The sequence below is a fragment of the Suricata suricatta genome, chromosome 16 (genome assembly GCF_006229205.1).
Source record: "Suricata suricatta isolate VVHF042 chromosome 16, meerkat_22Aug2017_6uvM2_HiC, whole genome shotgun sequence".
Taxonomy (NCBI): Eukaryota; Metazoa; Chordata; class Mammalia; order Carnivora; family Herpestidae; genus Suricata; species Suricata suricatta.
The window spans coordinates 26,955,397-26,973,578 of NC_043715.1; the positions used below are offsets into that span (position 1 = coordinate 26,955,397).

The window sequence follows — 18,182 nt, forward strand, 5'->3', positions numbered from 1 at the left end:
AGGTGCCCACAGGCCTAGAGGCCTTTGTCAGCCAGGAGGATTGTGCCTGAGGAGCCCGAGCTGCCCTAGGGATGGGCCAGGCACCTGCCACGGTGCCACCTGCTGTAATAGGACTAAGCTCCAACCGTACCACATCCAGCAGACTCTCCAGGGCACCCCCACTCTGTTCTTGGTCTCCCTTTGCATTGGCACCTTCCCTGCTCTCCTATGTGAGGGCTGTCTTGTCCTGTGTCACAGAGACATGGCCCCAGAGGCCCCAGCTCCCCTCCCCCCCGCCCTCGGCAAAGTCCTTGATAAATGGTATTCCTACCAATTCCCAAGCAATCACCTCTCTGTTCAGAGTAATAAAATGGAGAGAAAGAAAAAATCCCACAGGAAGAAGTAGCGCTTTCAGACCTGAAGAAGAAAAGCATTCCGAAGTCATAATGACTTTTCTGGGTTTTAATCAGGGCAGGAGATTTTGGGAAGGAAATGTTGGCTGGGAGGTGGGCATGGAAGTGAACGCACATACCCTTGGGCCATCTCACAGGCCGTGCGCGTGTGTGTGTGTAAGCGTGGAGGGCATGTGCCGGGATGCACATGCCTTCTGTTCTGAAGCGGTCATTTGGTTAATGGAGATTCAGGCACCTCGCTCTCTCTTTGGCCAAGAGGCCTGTGGCCTTCCCTTGTCTAAAGATCACACCAGGCCGTTTCCTACTCTGGGCTTGAATGCCTAAGTTAATGAAAATGAGTTAACATATATTACATGCTTAGCACAGCACCCAGCAGCTAGAAGGTGCTCACTAAGTGATAGCTCTCCATTATCACTGTGGCCAGTATTATTAGACCAGATGGAGCCCCGTAGCCATCTTGGCTAATTCTGATGCCCTGAGTAGGGATGTGCTGGCTGCCTGGGTTCTCGGGGCACAGCCTCCTCTGTGCTCATTCCCGGATCCCTGGCTGCCAGCACTGTGCCCAGCACACTGCAAGCCATCAGCTTATGCTTCATGGAAGTAAGACTGAAGAACGAACAGGGCCCCTCTTTCCCCAGGCCCGGCTTCTATGACCAACACGAAAGCCGGTCACCCAGGTGGAAGGTGCTTCCTCTGTGGAACCACTGGGGGACTCGGCCCCCCAGAGGAGCAGGGGACGGGGGCCCTCGGACCAGTGCAAGGTGTCCCTATCCCAGGCCGGCCTCCAACACACCCTCTGTCACCAAATACCCCCATGGAGAAGGAGCCGGTGCCTTAGCTGGGAGGACTCTGCCCTATGGAATTAGAAGTTTGTGCATAAATTACTGAATTTTACCTGTAAAGCTATTGGCCACAGACTACTTACCAGACAAGGACAGTTTTCCTCTGTGAGGGAGATAATTTTTAGCAGACAGGATATGTATAGAGCACACCACTGAATCCCGCATTAATTAATCCCAGATTAATTCTCTCCATCCAGGGTCTCCAGCACGGGGCCCAGGCACTCAAAGACCTCTCCACCTGCTGCCCTCCTCCACCCTCCAGGACACAGGGAAAGGACTGCTGGGATTCACAATCCCACCACGGCACAAGGAGCCACTCCAGGACAGAATTCTCTAGGTTTCCCTTCCCCTCTTTAATTTCGCTTTGCCACGCGTAGCTGTATGTGGTTCAGTCTTACAGTTCATGCAAATGTTTGCAAATATTTTATGCACTTAATCCAGTCACAGCTTGTCAGACCCCTGGAAACTCAACTGCAAAACAGTCCCTTGTCTATAAGCACTGAATCACTAAATTGTACAGCTGAGACTAATATTACACTGTATGTTAATTAAAAAGTTCAGAAAAAAAAAAAGAAAAACAATCCCCATTTCAGGATGTCAACTTCTACAGGAAGGAGAGCCCCCTTGGTCCTCAGACTCACTTGGAAGAGTGAGGTCTGAAGGAGGAAAGAGAGTCAATTCGAATGGCTGCCCCCCACTCCCAAGAAGGTAAGCACGGTTCTCCTAAGGAGGGGAGATGCTTTTTCTGTTCAAGTTCATTGCCCAAGGACAAGTACTTGTACAATGTTGTGTGTTGTAGGAGGTCCAGTTTAGGACAGTCACCAACCCTCTGTCATATGCAAAATAAACTAATTCTGCGGCCGCTGTCTTTGCTGGCAACTTTGCTTGGGAGGTGTGCCCATCACCTAGGCCCCGTTTGCCTGTATTTGCCAGGCTGACAGACACACTGGCTCGGGCTGATGGCTAGCCTTCTCTATCGCACACAGCAGTCTCTTCCTGTTCCTGGGAGGCAGCTGACATTGTAAAGAGCACAGGCGCCCTCCCTGTGGAGCCCATGGGCCCAGCGGCCTACCTTTCTCTCCTTGTCACCATATTCGATGCCCAAAGTATCCATGGCCCGGACGATGGCTGCCAGGGACTGGATGGTGTTGCTGTAGACAACAGGCTTGTACTGTTTCACGTCTTCTCCGGAGAAGCCATCTTCGTGGATGATCCTGGAGAAAAACCACACACAGAACATCTGATGCACTGTCCTCACTCGGCATCAAGAACGCCAGGCACATGAAGCCCCTGGGGCCAACCTCCTGGCGTAGCTGGCTGAGGACTGGGTCCAATCCGGCTGGTGATTCCCTGAGCTGCCGCATCAGTACCATACAATCTGAAGGAAGAGCCTACCCAAGTTACTGAAATTAAGCTGAAAAGAGTAGTGGCAAAAAGGAATGCAGTGTCTTTACACTTCTTATTTATAGTGAAAGAAATATTAGTTGACAAGGTGCTGATAATACTGGAAAAGTGCTTAGAACAGGAGGGGCACATACGATGAACTCAACAAATGTTAGCTATTAGTATTTTTAGGCAAAGCTCAGCGTCTTAACTTAATTTCCCACTTAGAAGTACATTGACAAGGGGGCACCTGGGTGGCTCAGTAGGTTAAGCATCTGACTTCGGCTCAGGTCATGATCTCACGGGTCATGGGTTCAAGCCCCACGATGGGCTCTGTGCTGACAGCTCAGAACCTGAAGCCTGCTTCAGATTCTGTGTCTCCCTCTCTCGCTGCCCCTCCCCTGCTTGTGCTCTGTCTCTTTCTCTCTCAAAAATAAATAAATATTAAAAAAATTTAAAAAAGTACATTGATGAAGACCCCAGCAAGAAGCCTGCAAATGAATGATAATATTTCTTTCCCAGAAAACTCACAGTGCTTGAAGGAAAAAGGACTCACTTAAATGAACCATCGTCATCTCTGACAACAGAAAAACCAACGGAGGAGGGTGCCTACTCTTCCATCCTTGGCTGGGATCGGACTACCATGTCACCCTTATTCTGGTGGCTCTGAATAGTGACACACAGGACACAAAGGTGACTTCACAGTTCTCAGAGGCCACGTGACACTCTCCGCTCTCCTATTCTCAGGTTCCTTCAAGGTCAAGATTGAGGCTAGACATGCCCTACTGTCCCTCCTCCCTGCAGATGGCAGCTGCTCAGTATGTGCTCACTGCTGACCAGGTTCCCAGTAAGAGAGGAAGTGAGGAAGAGGAGATGAAACCAAAACTTTGCAAGAGCTCTCTTACAGCTGAAGTAATTAAGAAGGAGTGAATGGGATTTGAGACTAACACCCAACAGTAGCCACCACCTCCCCGAAGAAAACTATGTAAACTCTTCTCTGGTCACAGTTTCCTGTTGAATGTGACTGATGATACGTACAGACACCAACATGAGAGCTAAGACCTTCTACATCACCAGGGCACCTTTCCGTTCCTTCATTCATTACCTTCAGCACAGATGGAAATCGCTAACAATTCTTTTTTATTAAAAACAGTTTTACTGAGATATCATTCTCATACCATTCAATGCACCCATTTAAACCGTGCAAGTCAATGTTTTTTGGTAGATTTGCATGGTTGAGCTATGATCACTGCAGTCTAATTTTTGTCCCACACACAAAAATAATCTGTATCTATTAGTAATTACCCCCTCTCACCTCCCAGGAAGCAATCACTAATCTGTATTCTGTTTCTATAGATTTGCCTATTCTGGACATATCATATAAATAGAATCATATAATACATGGTCTTTTGTGATGAGCTTCTTTCATTTAGCATGTTTTCAAGATTCATCATGAATCATAGCATTTTTCAGTACTTCATTTCTTTTGTTTTGTTTTGTTTTGTTTTGTTTTCTTTTAAGTAGGCTTCACGCTCAGCGTGGAGCCGAACGCAGGTCTTGAACTCATGACCCTGAGATCAAGAACTGAGCTGAGATTAAGAGTAAGAAGTTCAACTGGCAGAGCCACCCAGGCATCGCTGGCCTTCATTTCTTTTTATTGCCCAATTATATTCCATTGTATGGATACACCACATTTTATTTATCCATCCATCGCTTGATAGACACTAACAATTCCTGTTGTAAAATTGGACTTATACCGGGTTGTGAGTCTTTATCTTGGGTTCTCTAAGAAGAGATCAGAATGACCCTTGTGACTTTTCATGGACTTTCATTAACCCTAAATCCCTTTCTGTACAAGTTTCTGGAGGGAGTGTACCCCTCCAAGTCTGGATCACTGATGCACCCCAGAGGGATCTTAAAGGAAACTGCCAGTTCCCACTGTAAACAAGCAGAAAACTGGACAAAACACATGAAACAAGCAGTTTCAGGCACTGGAGAATAAGTAGTACAGGACTGTGATCCAGGAGCCGGGAAAACAAGTAGGGTGAGCTCAGTGACTGCCTCGGCTTTCTGCCTGGAGGCATTTACCAGCTCCTAGTGCAGGGAGGGAGAACCCCGCAAGAGCACAGTGGGCTTCCCGAGTTGATGAGACAACAGTCAAAGTTCAGGAAGCCTGAGGTGGCTGGAATTTGAAGGGCATAGTGCAAAGGAAAGAAATCTACAGAGAGGGAGGAGGCTCTAGATATATGAATAGGGGTCTCCCGAATCTTTGGCTGAATAGGGAGAGATTGCAAGGGCTCAGCAAGGAATAGGCATCAGGGAGCTTATATGGTGAACACTCAAGGCTGGGAGATGTGTGAGTTCTGATCAGGCAGAAGGGAGAGTCCTTGCTAACCAGGTGGATCACTCAGCAGAGAGCCGAGAAGTCTCATGCCATGGCAGGAGGACCAAACCAGTCCTGGCGTAGAAGCTACTTTAGACCCTCCCTGACAAAGCTTAAAAACTAGAAAGAAAAAAAAAAAACCAAAAACAAATAAAAAATAATCAAGCTGACGCACAAGTAACTTAATTTCCTGATAGAATAAAGTCCAACACTTTTTAAATCAGGATGACAGAATCAGACACTTAACAATATAATATTTTCAATGTCCAGCACCCAATACAAAATTCCCAGCTATGCAAAGAAGCAAAGTGTGCTGCACAACCAGGAGAAAAGTCAGTCAATAGAAGCAGACTCAGAGGTGACAGAGATGATGGAATTAACAATGACTTTAAAAATCCCTATTTAAAATATTTTCAAGAAATTAAAGGAAAACATGAACATGATGCATAGAGAAATGGAAGATATAAGAAAAAACAGAACGGAATGTCTAGAGATGGAAATATAATATTCAAGATAAAAAATTTCACAGTATGCAATGAACGCATAGAAGATTAGTGGGCTTGAACAATCAGCAATGGAGACTATCCAAACTAAAGCAGAGAGGGAAAAGGTTAAAAAAAACATAACAACCTGTATTGTGTTATTTATAACACATAAAAGTAAAACTTATGCAGCGACAGCACAAAGGATAGGAGGGATAAAATGGAAACCTCCGGAGTGTTGAAAATTTCTTATACATGAAGCACTTAAAAGTGAGGATGGTACGTTAAGACACAGATTGTAAACTTTAGGACAACTAAAAAGCTATATAGAAAAGCCAGTTGTTACCTTGGTTCCATGAGCAGACTCCCCTCAGAGCGTGGGACCTGCTGGGTGACCTGAGAGGTGACGCCAGGGTTCGCCAGTCCCTGAGACACTCTCTCTGAAGTCAGTTCAGTGCATTTCTCATGCTCTGTCCTGGACCAGCGGGCCTTACCACTCTCCTGGGGATGCTCTCTAGACCCTTGGCTGCCTTCAGGATTTCCCCACCGTAGGGCTGGGATGATCATTTCCCACACCCATGAGTATCAGTCCTTATGCCACCTAATAAGGCAGGGAGGGTAGGTTTTTTATTCTATCTGTTTGATGAGAGAGGAAGAGAGCCTGAGCAAGGTTAAGTAATTGACCTACGGTCTTCACAGCCCAGGACTGGAGTGCAGGTCCGCCAGGACACTCTCCTACCACACCTCAGTCCTCCAGCTGGAATGGGCTGAAAACCACTGGGAAGGTCTCAGCCTGGTGCCTGGGGTGGCCCCAGAAAAAGAAGCTTCACGTGAGGTTTGCAGAAATGAGGCAATGCTGGGAAAACTGGCTCCAGTCACGATTAGGTGTTCCATAACTTGTACAAACTGGCTTATGTTAGCTTAAAACTGGACAACTGGACTTCCTGTTTCAGGGCAGGATTTTATATTGCCCTCTAACTACCGAGCAGTAAGTGCAAACACTAGAAAACTTGGGCCATATAAAATAACACCCCCCCCAAAAAAAACCCAACAACAACACCCATATTATCAGTAGTCCTGCCACTCAGGGAACAACGCTGAGGTTTTTAGTGTCCATCCTTCCAGTACTGTTTAAATACCGCCTGGTTCATCTTCTCCACCTCCCACCCTCCCGGCACTGCTTGGAGTCATGTGTCCTTACAAGTATCATTTAAGGCCCCTTTATTTTCTATCTCCCCACTGCATTCCAGAGAGGCAGAGCAGAGCAGTGGTTAGTCCTAGGAGTCAGACGGGTGTGAGCAACACCAGCTCTATCGCTGATGAGGAATACATGATGGAGGGATGCAAGGAGCTGTTGTGAGGAATACATGGAAAGTGCCGATCATATATAAGTATATAATAAACTGTAGCTATTAATAATACATATCCTCATTCTACAGTCCAAAATCCCCCAAACACAATTTCCTTCATCGGCGGTATAAAACAATCAATAATAGCAGCTCATGTTTGAGGGTTTATTCTCTGTGTGAAGGGCTTTACATGTCCCTTCTCATTTAATCTTCAAAATAATCCTAGGAGATAAAAACTACCACCGCCTCTTTACTGATGAGACAACTGAAACTCAGAGAGATGGAACCACTTACCTGAGGTCACACAGCCGGTAGGTGTCAAAGTGGCATAAGAGACCTTACTGGTGACCGTCAGACAGACACACAGAGGCAGCGACGCTACTTCTGCCTTGGTTCCCTGAATCCAGGTTCCCAGAAGGTCCAGAGGTTTCACATACATAGTGAGTATCAGAACATGTCCTATAATATCAGCCCAAGGAGTGTGGAGCAAGGAAAGGAGAAATCTGGTCAGGGGCTAGAGAGGCAGCCCGGTGTGAGGTCTGAGCCCTGGAGGAGGTCATCCCAGGGCTTGGAAAGCAGGAGTGGGGCTGCATGAGACACCTTAGCAGTAGGCAGTGGCATCCCTCCATCATATTAAACTGCTCTTCATCCAAGTGCAGAATCAAGTCCCAGAGACATCAACCATTTGAGCCACTGGATCAAGCCATGCCTGAAGCTAACCCGATCTCTACACTTTGGAGTGATAGGAGCCAGAGAACTCTCTCTTATTTTTGCCTAAGCTAATTTGACTTGGGTTTCTGTCACTTATAATAGAGTCATGACTAAAACATGTTTTGCACCTTGATAATAACAATAATCAGAGATCACCTCCTAGTAAACTTGTTTATTAATTTTCTGTCTTTCCCCCCAGCCTGTCAGCCCTTGGAGGCCAGGTGCCACATCACGTCTGTCTCAGGTCCTCTTCCCCACGTTATTTGGCACAGGACTGTACTCTGGACAGTACTCAGAGAAGGTGGGACATAACTGTGAGTCTGGAGTAGACAGACGCATAAGATACCCCCCTCTCGAAGGAGCTCACTAAAGGGTGTGTGTGTGTGTGTGTGTGTGTGTGTGTGTGTGTGTGCGTGCTACGGTGGGAATCCTCCAGAATTCCTATACCTGCAGAGCCAGGGTAGCAAAGGGAAGCCAAGCTAGATGCTGCAAACTCAGGGACTCTGAGGGGTGGACCAAGCTCCCCAGAAGAAATGGGGAACAGGCAAGGGCTGACTCTGCGGCCCTGAGTGTTTCACTTTGGACAGGAGTCACCAGTTAGACTCTGGAAACCTGGCAACACAACTGAGGGAGGAGATGTCAAGTGCAAGTGCGGGGAGAGAGGGGGAGGGTAGCATCCGAGCCACCGGAGCAGGTCTGAGCTTTCTGGGAAGCGTTCTGGGAAGAGGCCAACAAGGAGGGACCCTTGGCCTCCCCTGCCTTGGCTCCTCGTTCTTACTGCTTTGGAGAGCCTGCAGGAGGCCTGGGCCCGGGCTCCTTTGTTCTCTGCTTCTCCTCTCAGTGCAGGACAGCACTCAGCTGTAGTGAGACTCCCTGGGCACAGTGGCCTTATATGGTCACAGAAGCACAGGCTCAGGAGCTGGAAAGGACCTTGGAGAATCATCTGGCCCAGCACTCTCCTCCCCTGAATCACAGATGCCTCCGAGACTATGGCAAATGCCCCCACGCACACAGTGTTACCCCCCGTTTCTGGAGGTTCAGGAACTCAGGGGCCCTAAGCTGCTGGAACACGATTTTTCACGCCTTCTGCAGGCTGGATTAAATGCTCCACTTTCTCAGCACCCTTTCCCCTGCCCTGGAATGGTCTCTCTTGCCTCCACCATAGTCCCTTTGCAGATCTAGATTAAGGGGGTGCTTTGGGAGCCAGACCCCAGCTGTGGGGCTGGGCCATCTTTGTAACAGCCCAGTGCTGCAGCTTCCTCAGCCTTCCATGGTGACGGACCTGGTCGTACTCTCTCTCGCCAGCCGTGGTACGTAAAGACAAGAGTTGGGCATCGTGAGCACTCAGTCACCCCACTGTTATTATTGTTATTGTTGTTGTACTTGGTGAGCGGGGAAGGGGTGGGGGTGGAGGTGCCGCTGGCTGGCTGCACCTTGTCTGTCCTCTTCAGGAGACAGGGGCCACAAGGCAGGGAGGCCAGGGGGCCAGGAGAGGGCCGCTGGCCTCCAGGAGGAAGCCAGGCACAGCCACCGAAGCGAAGATGGGGCAGGAAGAGGGGCGTTCTTGGCAAAAGCAGAGAATCTTCTCAATTTCCTAGCGAACATCACAGAGCAGCAGTGGGCTGAAAGGCTGGGGGTTCTGACTTGGGTGCTGCTTCATGACATCACAAAATGTGTTTCCGGTCTCAGCTGGAGATTCACACGTGACTGTCCAGGTTGGGTCAGCGCTCAGTGCCTCGCTCATGTGACCCCTCACGGGAGATCTGGTCAGCAACGGGCTGGAGCCACACTGCTGCCGAGCAGTGGAGGGAAAGGGCCACCCTGGCGTCACAGAACACATTTTCAATCCAACAGTGAACGGTGAGATGCCAGTGATTTAATGGCTCGCACCCCAGCAGTGGGGGATCCGCAGAGCCCATAGGGGAGCATGGGGCCTGAACGGGACTGTAAGCTGAAAACACCAGTCAGAGTTCAATGTGTGTCCTGCTCGGCCATTTTTATAAAAGTACATTTGCATGTGGTGGTGTTGGTGGGAGGAAGGGGTGTGGAGGGAGGAGGGAGAGGGGGAGAATGCTTAACAAAGTATCATCAATAATCACTTTTGGGTGGTGGCATTCGGTGATTTTTTTTTACTCTGTGTTTGTTTTGTCTCATTAAAAAATTTGCATCTGGTATTTTTAGAACAACACATCTTTTTCAGTGGGACACAGATACTTGTGTTTAGCAGGGGGCCCATTAGGAGAGAGGCATGGAGTAAAAAGGGGTAGAATCACTAATCAATAGGAATTTCCTGACATGTTTCACTTGGGTTCAGCCTGACGTAAGATCTTACCAGACTTTGAAGCTGTGAGGCCTGGTGCCTGCCCCCCTGGGGCTCTCCTTCTGGATGATAAGGCAAGTGTTAAGAACACCAAGGCTAATGATATAAAGTGCTGCCTGCCCAGGGCCACCTGAAGGGTTTCTGTGTCAGACATTTTGGCCGCCACCCAACAGACATTCCCTTCTCACCAGAGTTCCTTTCTCTGCCTCCCTTGCAGCTAAGGGTGACCATGTGACCCCGTTCAAGTAAGATGAAGAGGGAGGTTGGCCAGAAATGTCTCTTAGAAATGGTTTTCCTTCTTGGTCCAAAGACAGAGGATGTTTCTTTTTGTTTGCTTGTTTGTTTTTTGTTTTTTAGCATATATTTATTATTGAGAGACAGAGCGTGAGCAGGGGAGGGGCAGAGAGAGAAAGACGGAGACACACAGAATCCGAACCAAGCTTCAGGCTCCGAGCTGACAGCACAGAGCCTGATGTGGGGCTCAAACTCATGAACTGTGAGATCATGACCTGAGCTGAAGTTGGATGCTTAACCCACTGGGCCCCCTTGGTGCCCCCCAAAGAGAGAGGTTTTTGAGAGCAGCTTTCCTGCCTCCCTAGTCTCTACTCCCCTGACCCTGGTTGTCCCTCCACCGGCCCCATCCTGGCTTCTTGTCTTTATATGTAGTTGTGTGAGAAGGTAAATACTGGCACCATGGCAGCCATCTTGTGACCATGAGGTTCAATGCCACCACCTTGAGGATGGGAGGTGAAAGGGGTTTAGAGGGTTCCCAGTGACACTGCTGACTGCCAGATCAACCCTGAGCAATCTGATAACAAAGGTAGATGGTGACCCTCCCAGGATGCCCTCTGCCAGGGATAGAGAAATGGTCCGATCTGGAGCCAACATAGAAAAAGTCATTTTCCAGGTGGGAAAGTGTGATGTACAGAGAAGACTTGCCTACAGGCATATGGTTAGCTTGTGGCAGAGTAGGGACAAAAATCCCCAGAGGCCTTCCTGTTATGCCACAGGCCTCTCACTTCCCATAGTGCTGCCCTGAAGCAGGGGAGCTGATGGGTCATACCAGGTGAGAAAAACATCTATCGTTTGCAAAACAAAGATTTATTTCCCCTTTGGTCTTGACAACTCTAGTTCCCAATAATTTGGAGACTTCTTTAATGGTGTTCTGTAAGCATTTTTGTCCATTTATTCATTCACTCATTCCCTAATTCACTTTTCATGCACTTTTCTGGCACCTCCTGTATACCCAGCACTGTAGCAGGTGCTGGGGAGATAAGAGTGAACTGACAGACACAATTCCTGACCTCATGGAGCTTGAATTCTATTGCAGAAGGTAGATATTGAATAAGTAACTTCATAAATGATTAATTAAATTATAACTGGAGTCAGCACTACCAGCAATTAAAATATCCCCAGAAAGAGATCCAGGAGGACGCCCTCCAGCATGGGCTCAGGGAGCAGCCTGGAGAGTAGAGCACAGACAGGGACAGAGACAGGACTCCATGCAGGGGGACGGCACACCCCACGGTGGCGCTCCAGAGAGCCACTTCTCTGCATGGTCTCTGTGTGTCTTCCAGAGGCCCTGGCAGATGCACGGGGTGCTGGGGACATGCACCAAAGGGACAGAAGGCACTTCCTGGGCTGGCAGGTGGGCCCAGATGATGGCAGTCAGGAGGGCGGCTCTGGGTCTGGAGCCTACATAGGCCTGATGTTTCCTCCTGAGGGAGGGTTCCAGCCAACCTCCTGGAGAAAGTAAAAACCGTATGCCAAGTCAATGTGGGAAATGTCACAAGCCCTGGCCAGGCTAAGGGTGTTGGCAGGAACAGCAGTGCAGCGTGAGGCGGGCACAGCTGATGGGAGGCACCCCAGGAAAACAGGCAGAGGGGAGCGCCCTGCTGAAGGTTCTGCTCTCATTTCTCCTGTTGGTGCTCCCACTGACGGTTACATTTACTTTCACTTGACAAAGCGTCGAAGTGCCATGCCCAGTGGGGTTTGACCCTGGCTCCTGATTCTGTGATGCCCCCAAGAGGAGGACTAAGCAGAGCAAGCCAACAGTGGTCTGGAAGGGGCTGTGTGGGCGGGGTCAGCAGGGGGATGGGAGGCGGGTGTTTCCAGGCCCTGCAGCAGCGCCAATCCCCGAGAGGACACCCTTTCTTCCTTCCTTCCAGAATATCTAGCGAGCGCCCATTAGGAGCTGGACACACCCTGACTGTCCTATTCGCTCACAGTGTGGACCGTGGGCAGGTTGTCAATCTTTGTGGCCCCAGATCTGTGTGTGTCCGTAAACGGGGATGATGACTCTGTCCCTCACAGGCTGTCAGCAGTATTGAAGACCATGTGGCGAGCACCTGGCACGCAGTCAGGCCATTAGTGGCCAGTTGTTGATATTATTTAAAAGTCACAGACCGATCGGTGCTAAACCAGGGCTAAGCCTCTAGTCTTATCTCTCGGGACACGGGCACCCCCCCCTACCCAGTGTAGCAGGGTCTTGACCTAAATGAGTTGGGGGGGGGACCAGAGGGTACTCATGCTTTGAACGGCTGGCTCAGAGACCACTGGCTGGGCAGAGGTGAGATGTGTGTGTTTTATAAAGTAATGATGCTGGGACCCTGATTTCTGATTTCCCAGAGTTCCAGAAGAGCAGAGTCACTGGAACCCAGAGGCCCTGATGGGGGGGGGGGTCAGAAGCTTTGTTCTTGTCGAAGCAGGAAGGCTGCTTCCTTGATTGGCAGAGCCAGAGCTCTCCTGAAGGTGACGGCTTCCTCTTCCTCCTCCTCTCATCCACACAACTGACTACTACACGCCAGGTGCCATTCGTCCAGCACCCAGCAGACAGTGGGGAGCAGGGCAGACATAGCCTTTGGCTTCAAAGGACTCATAGTCCGGTTGGGGGAAGACAGAGAATAAAGATGTAAAAACATAGATATTATAGAGTGATGAACACAAGAAGGGTAGACTGAGGGGGGTCGGTGAGGGGGAGTGGAGTTAGGAGCCAGAAAAGGAGATGGCATGGGAAATATGAGGCCTGACTGATGAGGACCAGACCTTGTATATATGTGAGGAAGAACATTTCAAGTAGAGAGAACAGCAAGTGCAAAGGCCCTGGGGCACCCTGTGTGTTAGCAGAATGGTGAAGAACCAAAGGGGCCAGAAGGGAGTAAGTGGAGGGAGAGTGGAGGATGAGGTCAGAGAGGGCAGCAGGGAACTGATCATGTGGGGCTAATGTACAACTTCTACGTTATCATAATATACATGAACACAAACAGCAGCCTATTAAACTAAAAACTGTGTCCCCCACAAACCGTTATGACTTCCACCACTGATTCTGTTCTGTGGATCGCCTTTAAATAGCAGCTTTCCCTCCTCTTTCCCTGACTTCTGCAGCTCTGACCGAAAGACCTGTTGTCAGAACACTTAGGGATTCTAACTTATACAGCTAAGCAAAAAAGAGTAAGAAAAAAAAAAAAAACCCAGCCATCATCCCACCACCGGAAGGAAGCACTGTCCACATGTTAGCGTAAGTTTCAGTCCTTTTATCTGGGAGCCCAAAGGTGTATTGTCTTCCCTGAACCGGAACTACGCCGAGTGCCTCCGTACACCCAGGAGTTGTCGCTGGCTGCCTGGTGTCCCATCACTGGAGTGGGGCCTCAGCCATGCAACCCGTGTGGCCATCAGCGGGACTCTTGGGCTGCTTGTGGATGGGAGCCCTTCCCAGCCTCAAAGTCAGCTGTTGGGGACGCTGCCTGACTGTGATCGAATTTCTCCTAATAAAGGCAGAATGCTACAAAACCGGACGGAACAAGCCAGCGGCTGGGTGACCCCTGGCCTTGCAGGCTGGGCTCCAGTGAAGCGTGTGAGCACAAATGGGACTTTTCAGCTATTTGAAAAGAAGAGAGGAGAGCTCCAGCTTCCAGCCCGGCTATTTGACTGTGGGGTGACGTTGTATGATGAGAAAAACTATTTTTAAAAAACAGATGAGATCCCTTAGTAATTAATACTGTATTAAAACTTGATATTCTAAGAATAACATAGAATAGAGGGGTATTTAAAATAGTAGGATTAAATCAGTCCCCCAGGGGGACGACTGGTACAAAACAAGGGATGTGTCCTGTTGACAGTGACTTGCAGAAATCTGTTATAAAGATGCCATTTTTAATAAGGGGTAACTCGGGCCAGAAGCAATGATGTCAGCTGCCAATTGTCACCAGACGGAGCCAGGGGCAAGGCCAGGACTCGCTGTGATTCCAGTACAGAGCCTCTGCTGCCGTTATCTGGAAAACACCGTGGACCTTGTCCTTTCCCAGGATTCTCGGTGCAGCGGTGGGGGTGGGGGGCACATGCCGGCTCTCATTCCACGGGGGTGCGATGCTCAGAACACTGCCTTCTAGAGCTCTGTTCCTTTTCCTCCTCAAAGCAGCGTGGCTAGTCTGAATCTTGGGACCCTGACCTTGGATTAGAGAGAGACATATGTTGTTGTCTTGGACTTGGGGGCAGAAGACCAAGGTTTTTGTGCAGTTTGGCTGCTAACGAGCATCACAGCCCCAGGTGAAGCGGGGAAGAGAAGTCCCCAGAGAGCTGGGGACTGTGGCCCACTTTTCTTGGGTCAGTGCCATCGCCTTGACCTGGGGCTCCACCTTGGTGTTAGAGGGGATCCTTTGCGGGAGCTCTGCCAGCCTCCCAATCGGATACCCTTGGCCTCCCACTCCACCCCCAGACTCTAGCCACTGGCCTTTCCCTGCCAGGGTTTTTTAGGAAATGCTGCCATTTCCTGTGACAGCTTCTACCCCGGTTTCATTACTCAGGAGACCTGGGAGTCTGGCCTTGGCTCTACCACTGACCAGCTACAGTGAGCTTAGACACATCCTATGTCTGTTGCTCTAGCTTTGGACCTGGGTTGTGTCAATTCCCTGTGGTCACCCTGCTTCACTCAGCTCAACCAAGTTCCACAGTCCTATCTAGGTCTTTGCCAAATGTAGTCTTTTTGGAATATAACAGCTCATAAAACATGAGTACAAAAAATCAAAGGGGCTCTTGATGGACAAAAGATTGAGCAGCTCTGAAACAGAGACCTGCATACGTCACTAAATTCAAGCTCCGCTCAAATGTCACCTCCTCAGACCACTCTGGCTAAAAAAGACTCCTCCCTCTCTCATTCCCTCTTTCTCCTGCCTTACTTTCCCCTGTAACATGCATCACTACCTGATGGATACACTTGCTTGTATGCAGTCTCCCCACATACCAGTGGGCTTTATGAGGGCAAGGACCTTGTCTGTCTTGGTCACTGACCACAGTGCCCCAAGAAATGCCTAGACATCATGAATGATCAGTAAATGTTGGCTGAATGGCTGAATGAAACAGGTGATTGCTAGGACCTCTTCGGCTCTAAAATGGAGGCTCTACACATGACCCCTTCTTGCGAACATGGGTGTCCTTTAAATTGTGGGCCAGGACGAATGTGCTCCCTGACCCGCCACCACCACCTCAACCCCTGGCTGTCAATCCCGTCTCCCAACCTTGGGTGCCGACTAGTCTTCCCCCTCAGAGGCTAGATTCTGTGGCCCATTTTCTGGTGATGTTCATTAGGATCACTTCCTCACTCACTCATGTGAGTTTACTCCCTTTTATCCCTGATCTTGGTTCTTGTAGGTTTTCTCAGGGTCAGGACATACAGACACTGTATGCTGCCCACTCCATGCCCAATTCTGGGAAAATCCAAAGCCATTCTTTGAAATCCAACTGTTAAATTCAGTGGTTATGTTGAAAAGACATGACAGAGAGCTTTATGGCTTCTGAGCCCTTTTTACAATGCCTTACGTAAAGACATGAGCTTTCATTAAACTCAGTAAAAGCCTGTGAGTGAGGCAAATTGGTTCAATGTCGATTTACTGCCTAAATCTTGGTAACTTAACTGGTTTCCCATCTCCCTGATTAGGGCAGCTGCTAGATTGCCCTTTCTTCGGCTGCTGACATAATGAAACGAAGTATTCTTATTAGTACATTATGTTTAATATATGAATGATATTATACATTGGGGGGCAGCGTGCACAGCTTTTTAATTCTATTTTGTGGAGAATGCACAAGTGAGGCTGCAGAGCTTTGTCCTTCTGTTCAGTCGTTGGGGAAGAAACCCTTGCCCCTGCCTGTCTATAGTATGTTTGTTCACCGTTTATGACCCCTGCTCATTAGCCCCTGGATGTGGTCTCGTGAACCACAGGAAAGAGAAAAAAGACCACTGTCTCTGGCAGACAGTTCACAGATCAGCCACTCACCGACTTGAGCCATCTAACACATCTTCCCTTCCAACCGCTCTGCCGTCTAGGCAGACCAGGTGGGACTCTGACAGTCTGTGGGAGGGCTCCTATCTGGGTTCCTCGCGGTGCCCTCGCCCTGAGCGGTGGGGTGCAGTGGTGACTCACTGCAGAATCCGGCTCTGAGCAAGGATGAGCTTTGTAAATGGCAAATGAGGGTTGTAGCGGACATCTGCTGTTTTTGTTTGCCCAACTTCTATTCTCCCTTCCTTTGGAGAACCGTTCCTCCCCACCACAGGGGCTCTCCCTGTGCCTAGCCTCAGTCCCGGGGTGAGCTCCTGGCCCACACCTGCCCAGCCAGGCCCAGGCTACTCCGTTATAGGAGCCAGTGTGTTTCCTTTTGTGCTTCAGCCTCACTGAAATGATGATGACCACAGAGACACAACCTTCGGGAGTTTGTCTGGAATGCTGGCGATGGGACGTGGGACTAGACACACAGACTTCCTGATCTGAAAGGTGGGGTGTCTGGTTTTACCGCCTAATTTCTCAGGACTCTGAGGACTACAGCACCGCAGGAAAGCATCTGCCCCAACTTCATAGTGGCCACGACAGGCTGGAGGTCACTTTTCCCTGGAGGCATTTTCAGAAACCAGCGGCTCTCCGAGCCTCAAACTGCTCCATTAGCCCCCCCTGCCCCCCACCAAAAAAAGCATCAGGAACTTCACTCTTCTTTCTTCTCTTCTAGATTATAGACCTAAGCCGCCTGGAAAAGGCTTTTCATAAGCTCTTGGTTTTCCCCTTCCTGTTCTTTTTTTTTCTCAATGTTTTATTTATTTTTGAGACAGAGAGAGACAGATCATGAGCGGGGAGGGGCAGAGAGAGAGGGAGACATAGAATCTGAAGCAGGCTCCAGGCACTGAGCTCTCAGCACAGAGCCTGACACGGGGCTCGAACCCACGAACGTGGGATCATGACCTGGGCTGAAGTCGGAGGCTTAACCGACCGAGCCACCCAGGCACCCCATTCCTGTTCTTTTTAAATGAGAACTTGTTTTTCTTCTGCTTCTTACCATGTGATTGGGAGGAAGGACACCAAAACACCACCACCAACCTGCAGAAACAAAGGGGCATGAAAAGAATCCCCATTCTCTAGTTCAGACTGCTTGGCAGGCACCCAGGGGATAACTTTGAGATTTGCCTGAGAGTCTCCCAAGCGCTGCCCCAGATGGCAGACAATTCTAGGTGAGTGTTTGTTCTGAAACAAAGAGACAAAGAAAAAACACCCTTCTCAGATCCCTGCCAAGGAGAGTTCAAGGCAAAAGGTACAGATCACCGAAACAGGGCCCCTTGGGGGAAATCACGTTTCTCAATGCCCGCTGGGTGGGGGGGGAATACTTGTGGTCAGGTCTGCCCAAAGCAAGTCAGATCCACATTCCTCTCCAAGGTAACTCACGGCTCCCTCAAGGCAAAAGGCAGTGGTCAGTTGCCATGCCAACCTTTGTCAGACAAAGAGGACCACATCTGCACTCAGGTCCCTGAGCCTGTCAGTACCATGGGAGCCACATTCTTCTGGGTCCCTGTGCGTCATCCCTTTGTTGAGTCTTTGAAAGAAGGCGAGGGAGACTTCCAGGTGAGGGCTGCCTGTCTTGCCAGACCAAGAGAAACAGAGTCACAGAAACACAGAGCAAAACCCAGCCCCCCCAGCCTTCCTTCCCTGGTGGTGAATGTGGCCCAGAAAGCATGGCGGGCTCTGTGTGGTGGATTTAAATAGCCCCACCGTGGCCTCCGGGGCTTCCCGCCCCAGCCTTCCTCAAGCAGAGGGAAGCGCCTCATTAATAACCACTATGGTATGGTCGCAGCCCAACAAAGAGAGTCCACAGAAATCACTTTGTGGGCTTCCACATCCATTCCCCTCTCTAGGGATACTGGGGACGGGGCAGTGTGCTCTGCTCTGCTGGCCGAAGGCACGCAGCTCAGGCTGTGGGAGGAGCAGAGGCTGCTGGGCACCCAGCTGTGCCCTCTCGGTGGATTTTCACCTCAGCTGGGGTTGACACACAGTGGAATCGGGGCTCA

At 49.6% G+C, this 18,182-nt stretch overlaps 1 protein-coding gene across 2 annotated transcripts in view; it reads right to left on the bottom strand.

The window, feature by feature from the left end:
- Nucleotides 1-18,182, bottom strand: part of GNAO1 (G protein subunit alpha o1) — a 164,783-nt gene that overhangs the window by 77,820 nt on the left and 68,781 nt on the right. For both annotated transcript variants that reach the window (XM_029924516.1, XM_029924517.1), the window contains exon 3: nt 2,307-2,448. In XM_029924516.1, coding sequence (XP_029780376.1) covers nt 2,307-2,448 — 142 coding nt within the window. The remainder of the gene's footprint in view (nt 1-2,306; nt 2,449-18,182) is intronic.